The following is a 20423-nucleotide window of genomic DNA, read 5'->3' as shown; positions in this document are numbered from 1 at the left end:
AAGTCCCAGAAGATGGGCTAAGACATCAATACCTGATCTTAAAACGGCATAGGTGGAGAAGAACTTGCCCATATGGCTCACTTCTTCCTCCCCTTTTCAGGAATTCCTGGCACTTCACCTTGGATGGTGGGAAAGACTTCTCTCATATCCAACCTATGTGTCTCCTCTCACATAACAGATATGCTTCTGATGTGGTAGTGATCTTAAAGGTTATTTCTTTTCCCAGTATCCTCAGTTAAATTTTGGTGAAGATATAACTCAATCAAAACTCAATCTATGTATATATGTGTGTGTCTGTGTATATATATAGGTAAATGCTTTATGTAAAGGCAGCTGAATCTTCACCTCTAAGTTAGTAGCTTTGTGGTTGAATTTTTTATATTTTCATTTGACAGAAATGTGGACTGACTTAAAAGGTGTCTGAATGCAAGTCTAATTACAGAACATCCTCCCTTTCATGCCATTTATATTTTCATTTGACAGAATAGTCCTGCAAAAAAATGTGGACTGACTTAAAAGATGTCTGAATGCAAGTCTAATTACAGAACATTATCCCTTTCATGCCATTTTGCATATGCAACTTTAACTTGAAAATACACTAATCTTTACAAGGATTACACTTCTTAATCATGCACACAGTTTTATTTATTTAGCAGTATAATTATTTTCTACTTGCATGTTTTATTGGTGACTTTCCCCTTGAGAGTTTTCTGTCGTAGACTAGATTTTCCCTGAGAGACCCAGGTCCCTGCTATGAATTTTGAAAGTGTCTAATCCTCCTCAAACATGCTCCAAATGTTAACTGTTAGGATTCCCATACATCACTTTAATTTTTCTTTGTATAAGAATAAAGCTTTTCTGGCCAATGTTTATGAGAGAACTTGGGTACATGACTTGTTTGATGACAAAAATAATGCTGGTTGATGCCTGGTCAGACTCATTTGACTTTTGGGTTCTAATTTACTTTTTGACAATTGGAGTGAGCAGAAGTGAATTAGGCAAGAAAGGATCAAGTGCTCAATGGCATATTTCCTCTGAAGGCAAAAAACTGACTTATACACGCAAAAACTGCCTGGTAATGGTGCTGGAGCTTAATGAGGCAGGGCACCAACAATTCCTTTAAACAGAATGAAAGCATGGGTAAAATGTGGAAAATATTGTGTTGGTGTGACTGATGAATGACAGTGGGCCTAAGGTTTTTTTCAAATGTGAGGTATCACTGGCAGTAAGTATTCAAGGGAAGGGATTGGTGCTTGGCAGGAAAAGAAAAGTTTAAGTCAAAGGGATTTTGTGTCCATCCAAATACCTCTCAAGCAATGAAAATTGAACGGAAATGAAATTGGAATTGACAACTTGGGGAAAATTGCCCATATAAGAGTGTAAGAGATCCTGATTTTTAGATCAGAGATAGGGCCCAGCTTTGGGTTGGAGGGTAGGAATCACTGAGATTGGTGTAAAGATTGACTTTGTAAAGGAAAGGTAAATCCAGACATACCTGCAGCTTTAGTGGCCTCCAGACACTATTGACAGAAAAGATAGTAGTTTCCATAATAAAATTGCTTGGTCCTTCCTTTTTTTTCCCCATTATTTGTAAGAGCTTGTATTTAGTATCTTACAGATTTGTAGCACTTGGCGTGATGAGAATCAACACATTAGAACTCTGTTTTAAGGCTGATGTTTTCCAAGAACATTTTGTCAAAATCCTACTCTGTATTTCAGCATGTGGTTGAGAAAGAGGAGTGTGGCTCCTGTGACACTGGTGATGTGTCTCTTGCTGCTTGTGGGGATGAATTCCTTACGTGTGATTGATTGTTTGCACCTACAGTCTCCAGAGGCCATGTCAGTGTGGAGTAGTGTTCCTTTCCTCTTGAAATGTGTGACTGTTGAGGTCAGACGTGCTTTTGGTGCATGGGCTGAGCATTGTGGCCTTGTTGGCTGCAGTAGGTCCAGATCTGAGAGCAGATGTTCCTTGTTGATTTTGCCCCTCTTCTCTGCTTGGCTGGAGCAGGAGGAGCTTGGTGTATGATGAGGAAGGCTGAGGAGTAGACTGGCGAGAAAGGAGATGTGACAGGCTGGAGTTAGGTTGCAGTTTTAATTACAGCGGCTTTGGAAAATGGCAAATTTTCCAGCTGAGAGAGAATAGTGTCAAGTCAAGTAGAATAGTGTGGGGGGACAGGGAAAGGGGGCAGGAGTGTGAAGGTAAAGCAGCAGCATAGAACTAAATATTGTGGCAGCAGAAAGGGTTGAAAGAATGAACCTGAAAAGTATAACCAAGGAGAGAAATGCAATTAGGGGAGAGAAGAATGTTGTGTCTTTGGTCTTTAAAATGGATGAGATGCATTATTTTATTTGTTCTGCTTTGAAGTATCTACATTCTTTATTTTGTGTAGATAGTGGCTAATTCTTGTGGAAGTTATAGTTATATAACTATAACTATATATAGCTAGCCCTAAATGAAGTTTGGTAGTTTGAGATAAATTTTATGATCTATTTTCTGAAAGCTTCCTATTGTTTAGGATTTTTGGATGATCTTTTTACCTGTCTTGTGAGAGATGATAACTTTAGGATTATTTAATCAGTGGTTCTTTATACCATTGTTTTTGTGGATAATCAAATACCACTAATTTCCATGTTGCCAAGGACTGCCAGTTTGCTTGCAGCATCAGGCATTTGTTTTAGCCTCCATGCTCTGGAGTTTTTGTTCTGCACAGAAGCTGCATCAACCAGCCAGTGTTTATTTGCATGTGTACATCCCTCTCCCTCCTGGCTGTGCATATTTAACATACTAGTTACCTGTTGTCTTTTCTCGAAGTTTGGGGGTTTTTTTGTTCAGCAAGTATTATGCTAATGATTTGTCTAGGTTTTTCTTTTCTTTTTAGCTTGTTTTGATGGTTTTTTTGCTTATTTTTCTAAGGACTTGGATTACGGGTGTAGAAAATAGGTCCCTTTCTCTGCCCTGGAGACAACTTTAGTTGTGTGGTTTGCAGCCTTTTAAGAGGACTTTTTATTGCAGATTTTTTTTTTTTTTTGCATCATTCAAATTGTCCTCTAGTAGGATGGCTTCTATTAATTACATTAACTGATCCAATAACTTAAAAACACAAAACCTCTTAACAGCATTTTTACAAGTCTGTTTTGCATTAAACTTCCAATCACATTTGTTGTTGCAACAAATGTATTCCAATCCACTTTTATTTATTCTGAACAAAACTTCTAATGGTACTTTTTGGTATCTTACCAAATGTTGACAAAACTGTGCCATTATCATAAATACTTGTTTTTCATAAGCTGCCTGCTTTTATTGCATTAATTCGCATATATTTTATAGTTCATAAACATTCTTTATTAAACCTCATGCCCACATGCATGCGTGCACTTTTATGATTTTATTTAAAGTTTATTTCAAAAAGTTATGTTAGGTGTCAGTGTTGTCTAGCATAGTTAATGGCAGCCTTTTCTTAATAAAAGTTCTTCAAATTAAATGCCTGGAGGGTATAGCACCTTTTAGGGTAATGCTCTGTTAAAAACAATATTCTTTTCCAGAAAGCTTTTTTAATTTTTGAGATACTAACCCATACCCAGTGATGTATACATTTGTGACTTAAGGAATACTTTGTGATTTGATATGGTCTTCTTTGCTTCCATTTGCTTCCTTTATTGGCCACCATTATGCAAGTAGTTTTTAATTATGAAGCTGTGTTCTGTGATTGTTTTCTTTTTCACAGATCTTACGCTTTCAGTATGAAGAATGGATTTGCATGTGAGATGTAGTAAAGGGGGCTCTCCTCTGCAGGATCATTACCTCATTAACTGAGAAAGTTGTGTTGAGTGAGGCAAGATATTGCAGAGCTGGCGAGCATGATCTCTGCACTAAGAGAACTGAATATGCCCATGCAGAACAAATTTTGTGGCTGCATAATTTTCTTTTTGTATAAATGTGACTTTATTATGTTACCACAATATGGTCTTTATTTTTTGATCATCTCTTTATGCATATGATCTGATAGCCTCTCTGTTCATTGGGGAGCTGTATTGTTGATGGTCTTTGGATGGACCACACAAATAAGAAAAGTAGTATTTGATATAGATTTGATTCATTCTGCTTAAATATGGCTTGCATCTCACAGTCGTAAGAATGAGTAATTTCACATTAAATTATCTCCCTCTGTTCTGTCCTGAATAAAACTGTGGATTCTGTTGGAAAAAAAATGTATGACTGTGTATGTAGAAACCCTGTTACCTGGTGGAACTAGAACTCGTCTAAGTAGTTTTAGCTTAACACTTCCTAATTCTTGAATCTTTAGTGCTATTGTGTTAATATAATTTCAAAAGGAATGCTTTTAAATAAGAATTTGTATGCAGGCAGTATGCCCTGTGTGATGCCAAACATCACCTCCATCTGCAGTGTCTGTGACTTTGTGCTTTTGATAGCACAGCAGAGGATTCTGGCACTGAGAATTTCCAGGACGTGCAGGGGTGTCTCTGCAGCCTGCAGTGTGGCCTGTGCTTGGTTGGATCTTCCCTTGCACCCTGTGAAGGTGTCTGTCAGGTCTGCATAAGGTCATGTCAGGCGGTCACTTCAAGTTCTTGCTGCAGGAAGAGAATAATTTTCAGTAGTGCGTATGGTTTGGGTGAGAGTTAGGGAAACGGACTCAATCATCCCTATTGTGAATGTTCCTCATCACTAGCTCCTAGCTTGAAAGATCCAAGAATCCCTCCAGCCTTTTCCAATTAAAAAAAAAAAAAAAAAGCCATAACACTGCAAGGAAGAAGAGTAACAAGAAGAAAAAGAAAAGTAAATGCATTCATGCTCCTACCAAGAGACAGACATGAGCTTGCACCCACCTAACAGCCACCCCATCGTGCAAGGGAACATGCAAGTAAGCAAGCACAGGCTTGGGTTTTTTCTTTTTGTTATTACAAAAGCAAAGGAGTTGAGGTGACTAATCCATTATGAGGGAAGAGGAATGGTGGGAAAGAAGACGAAATGAAGTACCTGTAGTTAAAGTGCCTGTTGAGGTAATATAATTTGAGATGATGTGGCGGTAAGCCCGGCACAAAGGAGCACTTTGATAAATGTGATTCTTGGACACTGGTGCAGGCTGGGGCTCTTCCAGCTCCCTGGAGGCTTCAGGGTCAGGCTGTTCCCTTATGTCATGTTTTTAGATGCATGCTCCTAGGCATGAGTCCTGGGTTTAGGACGTTTTTGCAGAAAGCAGCATGAGGGTTGGGGCTGAGTGACACTTAGCAGCAGCATTTACAGCCAAGAGTGATTCCTTTCGGGAGAGCATTGGCCAATTCACAGCAAGTGATAGCTGAACAGAGAATTTAGGTGCAACCTCCTAAATTCTGGTAAGTTGTTGTCCCTATCAAAGGGAAGTTTGCTCATTTCAGGAGTCTGTCTTGAAGACTGTAGTGATGCTCTCGTACTGCAGAGACACTGCTTTATGGAGAAAATTGTTACCTTTTCCAAAACAATTTCCCTGCTGGAAGTAGAGAATGGATAACAGAGGACAAGTCTATAATATGTGACACAGAGCAGACAGACAAAACTGCAGCCTCTTGTTCTTCTCATTCTCTCATCTCTCTGCCTGAATAGAATTGATTGGCTAGGACATGCTGTAATTTATTTTTACAATGAATAATGTTCCAATTTATCCTCAGGGACAGTTAGGTGAGTAATGTCACACTGATCTTGACACCCTGGTGTTGTAAAATGCAGATGAAGTTGGCTGTTTCAAATAGAGAAGATACTCAATTTGGTTTTATTTCTAGTAAAAGTGGGCTAATAAGAAAAAGTTTGTGAGCTTTTTGCCCATGGTCTCCATATGTAAAAGTATTCAGCTACTTCTGGGATTTGATTTGATTTGATTTACAGGTACAGTAGATAGGTGTTATTAGCTTCAGTGCTAGTTCTGTACCTTTTATCAGCTCACAGAGACTGAGTTTTGGGCATCAATCCGTGTTTTAACATGTAATTCTAATGAGATGTGATTGACACTGTCCAAATAGACTCATGCCATTAAGCTGCTGTTCCAAAGGGTTTGCAATTTTTTGCACTTAACTTAAAAAGTAAATAAAATCAGATGGCCTATGCACTGGGTGTGTATTTGTTTATTTGCAAAGAATGATAGCCAATTCTAGAATATAGTGGAATGATTTGAAATATTGATGGTATGGTAAGAGAAAACATAACAGGACAGGAAAAAGGTATTTATTGCAGGATAGCAAGGAGGCAAGAACCACCTTGAACCTTTAAAAAAATATTGTTTGTCATTCTGGTCTGTTAGAGCTGCTGCTGGTCTTTGTATGCTTGGTGTTTTGACTGCATTAAAGGTAAGAGAGCCTGAGTCACTGTGGAATTCAGGCGTGGACAAATGTGAATTGCCTCTGAGTAAACCACCAGCGAGCAAGGAGCTGAAATTGCTCAGCAGCTGTGTGGGTGCCTTCTTTTTGTCATGGCATACAGGCCACCTCCTAGCATGTCACTGTTAGTTTGTCTCAGTGTCTATTAATAACTGATTCTCTTTTCAGCAATGGCATCACATGAAAGTTGCAGGAAATGAACTGCAGCTGAGCTTTGGACCAAGCCCTCAGCAAAGACAGAATGTGTGCATATACTATCCCTTTATCTGTTTGAGAAGGTTGAAGATCTCTGCCATCTTAAGGCATATGACCACCTGTGCAAAGAGAGTCATAAAAAGTACCTGTGAAAAAATTGTTTTAAGACATTTTTAGGTAGCTTTATTGCAAGCCACCTGCTTTCCTCTGAGTGGAAACAATGGTTAAGACACTTGCAATTCTTGAGTCAAAAACATTCCTGATTAAAAGCTAGTGGAATCCTTGAACTTTGTTGGACCTGCAACAAAGATGGGAATTTTGTATATGAGAAGATCTAAAATCTCCAGGGTTTTATTGGTTATTTTGGAGAAACACAAGGGCAGAGTTGCTGGTGTTCTACCCTGTCCCTCACGTCACTGAGACAAGACTGGGGAAGAGCGTTCAGTTCAGGTGAATCTCTTCTGAGCTGTCGGTCATAAACAGCCTTTTTTGTGTTTGGGCAGTAGCAGGTGGCTGCCTGCCACTGAGCCTGTTGCCCACAGGAGCAGTGGATGGAGGCTGTTTGCCTTCTGCTTCTGGGAAATGGAGAAAGTAGGAATGACTGTGGGCTGATGCAGTCAGGGAGGGTTGTGTTTCAGAGGCACACCTTTCCGTGGGCATGCTGTATGAAGGCTGGGCTCTGGGCAGTCTCCTCCGGGCAGCTTCTCTGACCGATCACACAGCGCTCGAAGGTGGCCGCACGCCTGGGCTGGGTTTGCCTGGGAGAGCCTGCGTGGTGCTGCTGTGGGATGGGCCAAGCTGCAGGGCATGAAGGGGCTCATGTGTGTGGTGTTTATTGATTTCTGAGCCCTTCTCAGCTCCACAGAGCGATGCTGTGTGGGTAATGGGGAGTCTGACACATTACTGAAAGCATTCCATTTCCACAACAGTGAGACTTGTTTTCACGTTTCAGAGTAACTGGCTGCCTGCAGTGCATCAGCCCTGTGTTATTTTCATGTCCTGCATTCTGCACTCTCTCAGCTCTTTCATGAGCATTGTCCCATGTATCAACTGGCATCTGAATGGTGCCTCAAAGTGGAAATTTTTGTAACATTATAAACGCTCTTTAAAACATTAAAGCAAACATTAAAACATTCTTTTTTGTAACATTTTTCTCTCTCATAAGCATTTTGCTTAATAAGTTATTCCATAAACCAGGTATTTAGGCTTTCACAATTTGATGTGAAGTCTCATCTATTTGGAATTTGTTTGATTTATTCTTTTACATTTTAAGGCTCTTCCTGGGTACAGATAGCCCAGCTGGTCTTCAGTTCCCTCTGAGTCCTGCCCTGGTCACCTCTGTTTTGGCAAACTGTGAGTCTATGACAACCTGACACAGCTGGCATGTGACTACCTAGAAGTCTGTAAGAGCCATTCACTTTGAGTATTTATGGCCCCTAAGATGTGGCAGGAATGTTTCTATCCAGTGTAATAGCATTACATTATTTTTTCTTCATATCTAAATGAATTGCCTTGTCTTTCTGTCTGATAGCAAATTCCATGTTTCATTTACAGTAAACCTTTCTCTAATATATGCTAGGCTTCAGGATACACTAGGTTTTCCTCTTCATTATTTAAAAAGTGTTATCAATAAAGAGAAAATTAAAGTGTGTCATGATGATTGGGAGAGAAAATAAATATATTGAAGCTAAGCAATCATTCCAATTAGACCTCGCCACTAAGAAATACCGACAGAGAGGGGGAATTCACAAAGAGTTTTAGAAAATGTGAAATAATGTTTGGGGGTTTTTTGCTTGCTTGTTTTTTTCATTAATTCTCCTTTAGCGGAGTGGGGTTTTTTTTTCCCCTTGTGGGTTCCCCCCCCGGAATATAGTAACATTTCTTGTTCTGGGATTATTCCTCATAATAACTTTGTCTTGTAATTCTTGCTTATAGCTCATCTAATGGTAGTCAGACAAAATTTCCTAGTCCTATGACCCTCTGGACTTAAACTTCCTGGATTTCACATTTGTTGGCTCCAAATATACAATATTTACTGATTCCTAGAGCTGCTTTTGCACAGGTGTTTTGAATGGCTTACTTCAAGTTGCTGACCACTAATCGTAAGGGGGTGGGTGAGAGGGGGAATGATGTGTGAGATCCTTAATATATTCATAGAATATATTAGAATGGTTAGGTTGGGAGGGACCTGATCGTATAGTTCCAGCCACCATGCCCTGGACTGGGATGTCTTCCACTAGGCCAGGCTGCTCAAAGTCCCATCCAGCCTGGTCTTGAACTCTTCCAGGGATGTGGCATCCTCAGCCTCTCAACATACCCTGTTGCAGTGACTCACCACCTTTACAGTAAAGAATTTCTTTCTAATATCTAGTCTAAATTTACTCTCAAGCTTTCTTGTAGCCCCCTACAGGAGCTGGAAGGCTGCTTTAGGGTTTCCCTGGAGCCTTTTCTTCTCCAGGCTGAAGCAAAAAAACCATTGAGTACCTCACAGCTCTCTGCCTGTCCTTTGCGGCTACATCTCCCCTATCCTTCCTGAGAGGACCCACGTTTTCCCTAGTCTTTTATTCCTGATGCTCCTAAAGAAGCATTTTTATTACCCTGGAGCAACATCATAGCAATACACTGACCTGAAGAAATTGTCACTGGCAGTAGATAATGAGAGCAGGTACAGTTAGTGGCTGTGAATGTGTGTGTTGCAGATGCTGTACCTAATCTTTTCTGTTTTCACAAGAACAGTTACCCTTAATAGTAAGAAAAAACCTCCACAAGCATAGCTTAATTTTTATATCATCTTTATATTACCTCTTACTGGTATATTCAGTATGGCAATTACAAAACTAAATAGACTGTGCCTACCACAACCATTATCAGCTACCATTTAGAGTACCCATTAAAAATGGTGTATTAGAATATTAATGTCTATATTTTTAAAGCATTTATTACATATAGTACCTGCTAGTTGTCTGCTGCTGACAATTATCAAACAGATTACCAGTTGTCAGCTAACATGCAAATAACCTCCTGGGTTGCTGGAATTTCAAATAAGTTTTAAAATTTTCCCATTGAACGGAAATGCCAGATTCTAATGATTCTAGTTTGCAATATTGAGGGAGCTGACAAAAGAATGAGGTTGCAACAGGCAAGGCTGGGTTTGAGCAAAAGCTGTAATTGGAATTATTACATCAAATGTAGGACTGAATCCTCCCAACTCATCTTCTTATACCCCAGAATATTGTAAGTGCATTTTTCTAAACATTTTTCTGGGTAGAGGCTAACCCTGGTTGAGGGATTGACCCAGCATTGCTTTTTGAGGGGTAGCTTTGTTATACAAAATAGGTCCGTTTACTGGGTCAAAAATGTGATTAGTGAGAAACTTTATTTGCAAAGCAGCTCATAGAAGAACACTTCCAGTTGCTTGTGTGTACAGCTGTCTAAGTTGTTAGATTTCCCCAGTACTCCAGACACTAGAGAGGGAGTCTCTTTTTGTGCACTATGATTGAGTCCTGCTTCCCTTTGCAGTTTCTCTTTTGGTGCTTCCGTCTGACATAATTTTATTGGGAGCCATTTCCATGTACTTGCCTTTACAAGATCAAGCAGCTTACTGCTTGAGAAAGGTGTTTAATTTATTGCTAATTTTGTTATTCAAAGAGGTAGACAGAGGGAATAGAAGGAGTACATAGGTAGTTTAGGAAAAGATTTATGGCTACATTTTATAGCACAGATATTTGTATAAGCATCTACATTTTGGGAAGTTTGTGTTAGCATACCTGTTCTGAGGTTTCTCTGGTTCTGCTTTCAGAAAAGAAAAAGCACATTTAATCTTTGTGAACCTTCTTTTCCATGTAGAATTCATAGCTGAAGCTTAACACTCCTAGTATTTGTATGTTTCAAAATCTAATATTTTAGTGAGTTTGAATTTATGCATGTTGTAAAATCCACACAAAGATGGCAGCAATTTTTTCAGTCTCTTGTTATTGTGGAATGGTCGGCAGCTGTCCTGGTGCCATCTGATACCTTGGCAGCTGCTCCGGGGCCCTGAGGACAAGCAGCTGAGTGTCAGGGGCAGGCAGGGAGCGGGTGCAGCACTTCCCTGCCATGGTGCAGCTTCCCCCTCCAGCCAGGAGAGTGGTGGCTGAGGAAGGAGGGTTGCATGGAGATGCTCTGTGAGCCTTGCCCCTCGGCTGAGTAGGCTCTCTTCCCACTGACCCTGTGGCTCACTTTGCTCCTGGCAGTGCTGCATGGGCAGGTGTACCGCTTCTGCACCTCGGAGGGGACCTGGCTGCTGAAGGAGAATTCAACCCTGCCCTGGAGGAACCTGTCTGAGTGTGAGCCCTCTGACCAGGTAAGAGTTTCTCCCATTTTCCCCGCCTCCTGCTGCTGCTGTTTAGGCCAAAGCAGAAGAGAGGAAAAAAACAGTTGTTGATGCCCACGCGTTTTTCTCCTGTCAGAGTAATCTTGACTGACTCACCTCAGTGAGCCTAATGCTGAGGGACAGCAGGTCTCTCCCCTTCAACAAGGAGAACATGAAGGGTGGATGAGAGCACTTTTAAATGTGCGTGAGAGCCAAGAGAAGTGACTCAGGTCATCCCAGCTGTGGTGCAGGTTGAGCAAAGAGCTCAACTGCAGGAGCGACCTACTGTTATTCCTTTGCCTTTTTTCCATTGTCACGTCATTGCAATAGTGACCACTTGTTCTGTCTGTCTTGTTAGCAGCTATTAAGGTGATTAAGATGAACTGAATTGAAGGATATTTGATTTTTCACCTTTGGGCAAGGGGCAATACCTGCCTTTTTTTTTTGTTTAAGGTTTTTTTGTCTTTATACCTTCATTTTATGTGGGCGATGGAATTAGGCTTGTCAGTGTTATTTTCTTGCCCTCGTGCTTTTTACTCTGCAGGGAGCTGAGATGCCTGGCACTAAATGAAGGAGAGCACAGGGATTTTCAGAGGATTTTTGACAGCCATTGGCGTCAGCCAGTGCACTGTGTGCGTTCCCATGACACGTGATACCACTACTACTGTGAACCTCCCAGGGTGATGCTTTTCCTCACAGAAATTGAGTGCACTCTCTATCCCAGAGTACTGGGAGCCAGTGCGTTACCTAGTCAAAACAGTTCAAGTTTATGAAAGTCCCAAGAGCTGCAGGATCTATGCCCTCTATGGTTTCCATTGCTCAGTGCCTCATTCTTCAAAAGGAAGACCAGGCAGAGATGGGAAAAGAGAGAGTTTCTGTTCTCCAAATATGTGAATTTTAACCTTTTTCTTTGACTTGCAGCCTTACTCCTTGTCCCTTTTGTGTTCTGTGCTATTCCAGCACAGAACACACTGTTTTAATGCTATGTGCAAGCCTGGTTGTTTGACTTCTCCTTGTTGGCCATTATGATTTCTTCCAGACCTGTGTTGGGACATGCCAGTGAGCGAGATACCTAATGGTAACACTTGTTCGTTTGGCACCTCCTCCAATTTTTCATGAACTGATCTGGATTTTCTGAAACCCTTTGTAGGTGGTGTCACTCCCTGAAATGTGAACAGCCATGTTTGGTTTTCCAGCTAATGTATATAGAACCCCATAGTAACTGTGGTTTATGCATCTGGCATGTGGGAACAAGAAGTTGTTTCTATGAGTTTGTTGCGTGTTGTATTACAAATGTAACTAAAGCAAATTCCAAAGTGTTAGTGAATCTTTATAAATTTAGGTGTGTGATGTCATTTTCATCTGTGTACGTGTTTTACATTGTTGGGTTTCAGTTGTTTGCTTAAGCTTTGATACTGAAGAGATTTTCCTTTTCATAGGGCAGCTTTCATGCATTCCCTTAAAAACATTAAGCTAGCAAATCTGAGGTACAGCCTTAAATCCTCCTAGCTGTGCAAAATGCATCTGAATAACTGTACCTAATTTATGAAGTACAAGGAATGTATTCCTTTGTACAGCACAGGTCTCAGGAGTCAATTGCAGAGTTAGCAGCTTCAAGAAGGGAAATAAAACCCCTGAGTCTATTTAGACAAAGATAAGTGCTTAGATATGAACTAGGACAGTGAATATGAATGTGCCTCAGAGGCTGAGCAATAAGACTGTGTTAAAATGCAGAGCTGCCTATACCTTTTCAAGTAATTCTCTTCTCTATAAGGATTTTGGCCAGAATTTTCAAGCAAGGGTCTCAATAATCATGTTTTCATTGAATCTGAAGAGAGCCCCCGCTGCTCTAGTCTGCAGCAGGTTGCTCCCTCTCAAACTCTGTGGTAACACCCAGGCCATGAGGTGCTGTGGTTGGGCTGTGGTTTGTTACCGGGAGGTTGCAAAATTAAGGCAGAACACAGATTATTTGGAGGCAGAAAAGGGTTTAGCTATGTGAATGCAAGGCATGCTTTGCCTCCAAATCATCAAATAGGACCTGGCTTGTTGCACTTCGAAGTGTAGATGAGGACCCCCTCATTATCACAGTAAGGATACTTGCTTGAAGTGCTCAAATCTGAAAAGGTTAGATATTCCATTTTTACTGCAGGTCTGAGTTGTGTCTCTGCTTCCTGCCATCAGTTTTAAGACTTTTAAGACTGCCATCAGTTTTTAAGACTTTAATTACTTGTGGTAATTTGTGTCTCTCCAATTTTGTTATGAAATAATATCACATTATCTATTTTTCTAGCCAGGCTGCAAAACCCAACTATTTCAGCAAATACCTGGGAGCAGCTGAGGAATTAAGATTAAATTTTTATTTCTTTAAAGCATATGGAAAATGGAAGACAGATTTGACTCATGCATTTAAACTTGAAAGTAGGAGAATGATTTCTGCTTATCATTAAGAAAGCTAGAAAGTAGCTGGGAGAAAAGAACTGAAGGCCATGAGCTCTCTCTTTTCCCCCTCCACTTTTGTGTTTTTCTTTTCTTCTTTATATGCTCTCAGGATGCACCAGAAGAACAGCTCCTGAATTTGTCCATCATATACACCATTGGATATGCTCTTTCCTTCTCTGCCCTTGTAATAGCAACTGCCATTCTTCTTGGATTCAGGTAACTGGTGAAGCTTTGAAGAGAGGGGACTAAAGGTTTTATGTTTTTCTATATGACAGTATCAGACTTTGACAGAAACATTTGATTATTTTTTTCCCTCCTTCCATCACCTCATTATTTCTCTATCTTTTGTCACTTCTGTGTTCCTTCCTAAAATAATTCCTTCTCAAAATGCAAGTAAAATTGCCAAATTTTTGCAGTTATCCATATGAACATGTAGAAGAGGTACTTTTTATCAATTGGAATATTTTGTTAGGCAAGTTTTTATTTAAATGAAATTTCCATTGGAAGAAGTGGTAAAAGAGAGAGATGCAAGCATTCCTTCATGGTCTCACCTTGCAGATGAGGCGCAAGTATGAGATGGGCAAGGACATTTAGGAGAAAAATTTTCATCTTGCTTTGCTTGGAATTACCCAGAGCATAAATCTCAGTCTGTCCTATATCCCAGCCTTCACATGCAAGATGTGCAGAAATGGATTTTTGACAAAATTAATAATTTCAGAGAACTTTCAGAAATTCTTATTTCTTTCACAGTATGGAAGAGAGTCTAATTTGAAACTTGAAAAATTTGTGAAATAAATTGCTGACAGCTGGCCATAGTGACATACTGAGTTCATTCAAGTTTGCACCTACAAATTCAACAGAGCTTATAAAAATTTAGACACTCTTGGTTGCCCATGCCAGAGATACACTATGTGTGTTTGGTTAAAAAATAAATAAAAGACAAAAACCCCCACCAGACCAAAACACAACTTTGGATTCTAATAGGGATCTTTTTTTTTTTTTTTCCACCTCTGTAAATGCAAGGGATGTTTTGATTCCAGCCAGACTTTCCTTCAGTTTGGGGGTGCTGAGTTGGAGACTGATACTTAGAAAACACAAAGATGAGATCCTGTTCTGTTGTGGGAAGGAAGTCCCTCTGCCATGAAGCTGATCCCTACAGCCAGGTCCCATCCCTCTTATGTCCTGATGAGGCTGCCTCCTAAAAAAGTATAATGTTCCATGTCCTGGTACTCTTATTTGAAGCCAAGTCAGGAACCTTCAGTGATCCTCTAATCCTTGAGAAACTTCCTTCCCTGACTGAAGAATTACCATTGCCAGTTATTGGTCATTTCCTCTGGTGCCTGCACTACACTTCTAGCAAGGCAGTCCCTTTCCTTTCTTCCCTTATGTATTTAAAAAGGTCAGTCATGTATTTTAACTTCTGATTTCCAAAACTAAAGTGATGCAAGCCTTCTCACATTGTACCATACTTTTTTAGCACTATATTATCCCTTCTCCTTCCAGTGGAGAAGCATAGGTGGGCAATATCAAGGAAGTTTTAAAATGATTGCAGAAATCCAGAGACATGCTCACCCTCTGTGAATGCCATGTGATAATAATGATTTGTATGTGTTGTACCTGTGCAACTTTGGGACCTTTCTGAGGAAACACCAGATGGTCTTGAAGTCTCCAAATGTCTCCCAGGATAACTGTTTCCTCCTCATTTCACCTATCAATGACACTTCTTGAGTAATCTTAGCAGCCCAAATGTAAAGGTCACAGAGCACAACCATGTGCTTTTTGAAGGAAGGAAGAAAGGATGTTTTCTGGCAGGGAACAAAGAGCAAGTTTATCACCAAGATCTGGTAGGGAGAGAGGAACTTTGGATGTCCCTCTCTCATTGGGGTGATGCTTTAGCATTTTTTTCTTCAACAATGAAGCAGGGGCTGGAGAACTGTAAACAAGTGTGTGCTACTCATTTTGAAAGTAAGGCTTTAGGGACATCAGAGGTTCTAGGGGCATCAGAGATACCTAGAGTCTTGTTAAAACTATGCAATTTTGTGTTCTCCTGTCTCAGTTGTTTACCAGGAGACAACTTGGTCCTGGATCTTGTGAAATATGAGACCTACCCTATGTGAATTGCAGTTTCTGGATTCTGACTGGAATCTCTGCTTGTTTCCCCTGAGCTGCTCAGCCTCAACAAATGGGGATCAAAATCTAATTCAATGACATGCAAATACTGATGGGCCTCTTAGAGTTCTTAGACTACAGAACAACCTTTATATTTGTCTTTAAAGGTGATACAGCAGAGGAAGCAGTATCTCTCTAGAGTCCTTTTTTGGATGCTCCAAAAAAATGGAAGGAAAGTCTGCAATTTCAGTGATGGAAGCTGAATTAGGCCCATAACTTCATGACTGAAACAATTTGAATAACTTGCATTGCCTGTAGCAAAAATACTCAGTAACTACTTGCAACCTATTTTCTTCAATTGCCTAATTAACATAACTTTTTCAATCAGATTGAAATGTATAGCAGTTCTGAAGGGTAGCAACAAATGAATTTTGAGTTTAAGGAACATAAATATTAATAATAGGTAAGTTTTGAAATAAACTGTGACTTAAAAGTCATACAAAAATTCTACCTGACCTATGACAAACAAGTTGTTCTTCAGTGCAAACCTCTAACTTGCAGACCAAGTCAGTTTTTGTACCAAAATTTATAGAGCTGTAAAAACCAGACATATGAAGTATAAGTTCACTGAAAGTTTTGCTGGAATAATTGCTGATTACCATATGTTACATCTGTCTTTTACCATCTTAAAAATCATACCTAATATAACTTCCTTTTTGGTGAAGCGTGTACCCTTGCAGGGCTGGGAGAAAAATGTGAATAAGGCTGCTAAAACAGTGGCAGTACTCTGCAATTGGATGCCATTTACATGACTGCAGTTTCTTTTGCTATCCTTTAACATGCTTTTTGTTTGACAAGTAGCAATTTTATTGTCTTTGCAGCAGGCTACTGAAATTCAAGAGGATTTTTCCTTTGTTTTTTTGTTTTCAATTCTGAATGCAGAGGTGAAAAATCTGTTCCTTTTACTTCTACAGAAAGTATTTACAGTTCTCCCAGAAGGCAATTTGAATATAGATTTTTCTCTTGTTGTCAAAGGGTGATTTGCAGGTGGATGTTTTTTCATTGTGGGCTTGAGCACAGCCAGAAGCTGCACTGCACACCAGTCCTGAGCTTTGCCAAGGTAAACTTGTGCAGTGACATTGGGGTCAATTCAAAGCAATTAGCTTCAGCATTATGTGGAACTTGACTTTTTCAGTCCTTTCAGATAAGGCTTGTGAAAATTACTTTATTTTTACCCTTTTTAAGCTTTTGAAATTTTTTTTTTCTTAACGCACCTATCTTCTTCCTTTCCCCAAACACTGGCTCTAAGGGCTGAAGGTTTGAATGTGTTTCCCTTGATAGTATTTTCTTCCCAAAGATAGTTTGAAATCCCTACAGCCATTCTCAAGTTATGGGGTTTCCTCTGGTGCCTCCTGATTTCTTACAGGGCTCGTTGTTCCCTTTCTCAGTCCTGTGTCTGATGTTGCATCTTTTATGTAGGTAGTGGATCGTGACTGTATTTTTCTTTTTACAGACATCTGCATTGCACAAGGAATTACATTCACCTGAACCTCTTCACCTCTTTTATCCTCCGGGCTATATCTGTTTTCATTAAAGACTCGGTGGTGAAGTGGATGTACAGCACAGCCACACAAGAGTACCAGTGGGAAGGACTTATAGCCTTCCAGGTAAGGGCAGACACTGTGGTCATTCCTAGCCTACTGGAGTCATCACTGTGGTGTGTCTGCATGACAGCAGGTAATTTAATTCTTTAGTTGATGGCATTACATGTTTCTCTACCTGTGGGAGTTTGCCCCCACGTGACAGAGGAGCAAGAAGCTGATCTTTTTGCATACATATATATATACACATACACCAATGCCCATATCTTCTTTCTATGCTGCAGTTCCATTTCTTTCTAGCAGTGACAAGAGGGCATTGAGTCTCCTTAGCCAGCATTTTTTGTGATAGAACTGTCCATCTGGTAAGTTGGTTGTCCACCAGCTAAGTTTGTTGTTCTTGGTCATCTCTTTATGTTGTTCTTGGTCATCTCTTTTTTGTTGTTCTTTATAATCTCTTGATGGCAGGGAAAAAAGGAAGCATCTGATTGAAATGCAAATTTGAAAGCATTTAGAAAAGCTTTGGATGAATAGGCTAATTAAATACTCTAACTGATGAACGAGGATATACAACTCTTTTGTAAATAATGATGAAAGTGTGCCCTTCCCCATTTGGATTTGGAATGCAAAATGTACTTGAAACCTCAAAGAAAAATAGCTTCATTATCTGTGCAGCTCTTGAGACTCTAAAACACGGGTACAGCATTTGCTGCTGCAGTACAGGGTTGGAGTGGTAAGGGGAAACTCTCCTGATGCATCCTTAGTGCCCATCCTTTTCTGACACTGCCTAAGGCAGAAGTGCTAAAACAACTTAGTGAATCTCATGTGATGGTTGATTTTTTTTCTCATCTGCTATTTATCAGTTACCAGAAAATAACATTACATCTTAAATGGTTTGGAAATGTGCATATTGGATTGTCAGTCATTTCCTCTTTCCAAAAAGCGTGATTGTACACAGTTTACTCAATAGTGGTTTGATCAGGTCTGATGGATATATTAATTAGGTAATCAGGTTTCATACTTATCTAAAGCCCTACTGATCATCTCTGTATTTTACCAGCTATGAGAGAATTTGCACTTAAATGGGGTGCACTGGGCAACATTGCTATTCCATGAAAATATCCTTTGCTTTGGCAAATAGTCAACCTTACGGCATCTACTCTTCTTGTTAATAGAGAAATTCTCAACTGCAAAATAGAGTATTCAGGAAAGATTCACTGACTGTGGTTGATATAGTACCTTTCATTTGTTCTTTTCATCTTTATTCATGCTTTTCAAAATAAAATCCATTGCTTATTGAGGGGAAAATACAAAACATGTACCTTTTGTTTTAAGGAGTAATGTTGTTGCAAGCATCTGTCTGCTGTGCGTAGTCCCTATTACTGGTTTCTGTCCATTCAGCAATAAAACGTGATTAGTTTAGCAAGCTCTCTTTTTGAGGAGCAACAGTAGTAAAGAGAACCAGTCTTTTGAGTTAGTATCTTTTTATTCTCAGTCCCTGTTGGGCTACTTTGGGCTGTGCTTTTTTCCGTCACAGGAATCCCTCAGCTGCCGTTTGGTCTTTGTGATGATGCAGTATTGTGTGGCTGCAAACTACTACTGGCTGCTGGTGGAAGGCATGTACCTGTACACACTGCTGGTACTTTCCGTCTTCTCTGAGCAGAGGATTTTCCGCCTCTATCTCTGCATTGGCTGGGGTGAGTTGATTTTTCCGTTTGTCCTCCTGTGGCTGCACTGGCAGAGGGTGTAACAGGAGAACTTGTGTGTCCCTCCTAATGCTGCCCGGTTCAAGTCCTGCTCTCTGCATTCCCTTTTTGTTCCCAATCCCTTACCCTGTTTGGGCTGGAGGATGTGGTCACAGCTCCTGGATGCTCGTGGCACAGAGGCTGTGGGACACCACAGAAACTCACCAAACCAGTGGCAAACTACTTTTCCTTCAGGACATTAGCTTCCCAGGATAGATTATGTGTGGGTGGTTCCAGCTGGATGTGGACTTTTCCGGACTGTCCTGCTTCATCTCCTGAAAGTTTCCCATTGTATTTAAAGACATGTGAACTGCTTGTGGTGTAAAATAGCAAAGATGCTTTGCATCTGGGCGAGGACAACAGTAGAGCAGTGGTGACAGCATGGGAGGGGGTGATGCAGAGGGGCAGGGCTGTGTCAGGTTGGCTGAGTGGGCAGAGCAGGTCAGATAGGGATTGTCTGGGGAAAAAAGGGTCAGGGGTGCATGTGCCATGGGCATGTGTGTGCTTGAAGTCAAGAGTTGTGATGCCTTAAATCAGCTGATTAATGGTCACCTTCTGTAGAAAGGGTCACCTTCTGTAGAAAGGTAAAGCTTTGATTCTTTCGCCGTATAGTTCACCTGGAAATACATTACAGTTTGGGATTAATCCTATTTTTAGAGTGATCTTGCATGTACTTTTATTGTATTCTCTCCCTCCCTCTTTCCTACCCTCCCCTTTTGGTGGAATCATGACGCTTTTGAAAAGATGAAAGTAAATCCAAGTAAATACTACAAGTGCTTTCACAGATGCTAGTTTGAACATTTCAATTGCTTTGACTCTCCTCCTCTCTCTATGGATTTCAGTTGTGAATATTTTAGCAAATTAGTTCACTGGAAAAATGCATATAAATGGCATGTTATTGTGAATTACCCAATTCTACAAAAACTTGATGTATAAGGAGAAAAGGTTTTCTGTCATTGATAGGAATAAACAAATGCAAATAATAGGAGTTTCCTGCAGGAGAGTTTTATTTGAAGTTCTCCATCTTCCATATTCTTTCATGTCAGGCATGCAGCAAAAGCAGCAGCTTTTTGTTTAACATTTGAACTATATGTTTTAATTAGACCCTCAATTTAATTTAAAAAAAAGGGGGGAGGGGGAGCTATCCTGAAGCACTGACTGAGGTCATGAAAGGAAATGGAAAAGAAATTAGAACAAAATTATATCTAGTCAAATCCTAAGGGGACTGTGTTGACTTAAAAGAAAGGGTTAGGCTGCTTTTGGTCTGAATCACTTCTATTTAGAGTTTGTCTCCTGCAAATGCAGAAGGCAGAAACAGATGATGTTATTTTGGTTTTGTTCTTTCTTTACAAAGGTGGTTTTGCTATTGTATATTGAATTTCTAGATGAGTTTGTGGAAATGAGCAGCAACGCAAAACTTGGCACTAGATACATGGGTTTCATCCAAGCCTTGTGGAAAAGCTCTGTCCATGCCATTCAGTCGTTATCTGTACAGTTTCTTGCTCTTCCATATGTGTCTGCATGTGCAAACCTTGCCAGTGATTCTCCACCTCCAAATGCAGAAGCATCTGCTATTTCAGTGCTCCCAGATTAGTTATACCAGATAACAATTTCATCTCT

The 20423-nt window shown here is 40.2% G+C and overlaps 1 protein-coding gene across 1 annotated transcript in view; it reads left to right on the top strand.

Moving 5' to 3' along the window:
- GLP1R (glucagon like peptide 1 receptor) overlaps positions 1 to 20423 on the top strand; it is a 79781-nt gene that overhangs the window by 39430 nt on the left and 19928 nt on the right. The window contains exons 4-7 of the mRNA XM_041477171.1: positions 10794 to 10903; positions 13461 to 13567; positions 16974 to 17127; positions 18596 to 18755. Of these exons, the coding sequence (XP_041333105.1) occupies positions 10794 to 10903; positions 13461 to 13567; positions 16974 to 17127; positions 18596 to 18755 (531 nt within the window). The remainder of the gene's footprint in view (positions 1 to 10793; positions 10904 to 13460; positions 13568 to 16973; positions 17128 to 18595; positions 18756 to 20423) is intronic.

Source organism: Pyrgilauda ruficollis, unplaced genomic scaffold, assembly GCF_017590135.1.
Source record: "Pyrgilauda ruficollis isolate IOZ18807 unplaced genomic scaffold, ASM1759013v1 scaffold4, whole genome shotgun sequence".
NCBI lineage: Eukaryota > Metazoa > Chordata > Aves > Passeriformes > Passeridae > Pyrgilauda > Pyrgilauda ruficollis.
Note: the sequence above shows the minus strand (reverse complement) of the source record. Positions and strands in the feature narration are given on the sequence as shown.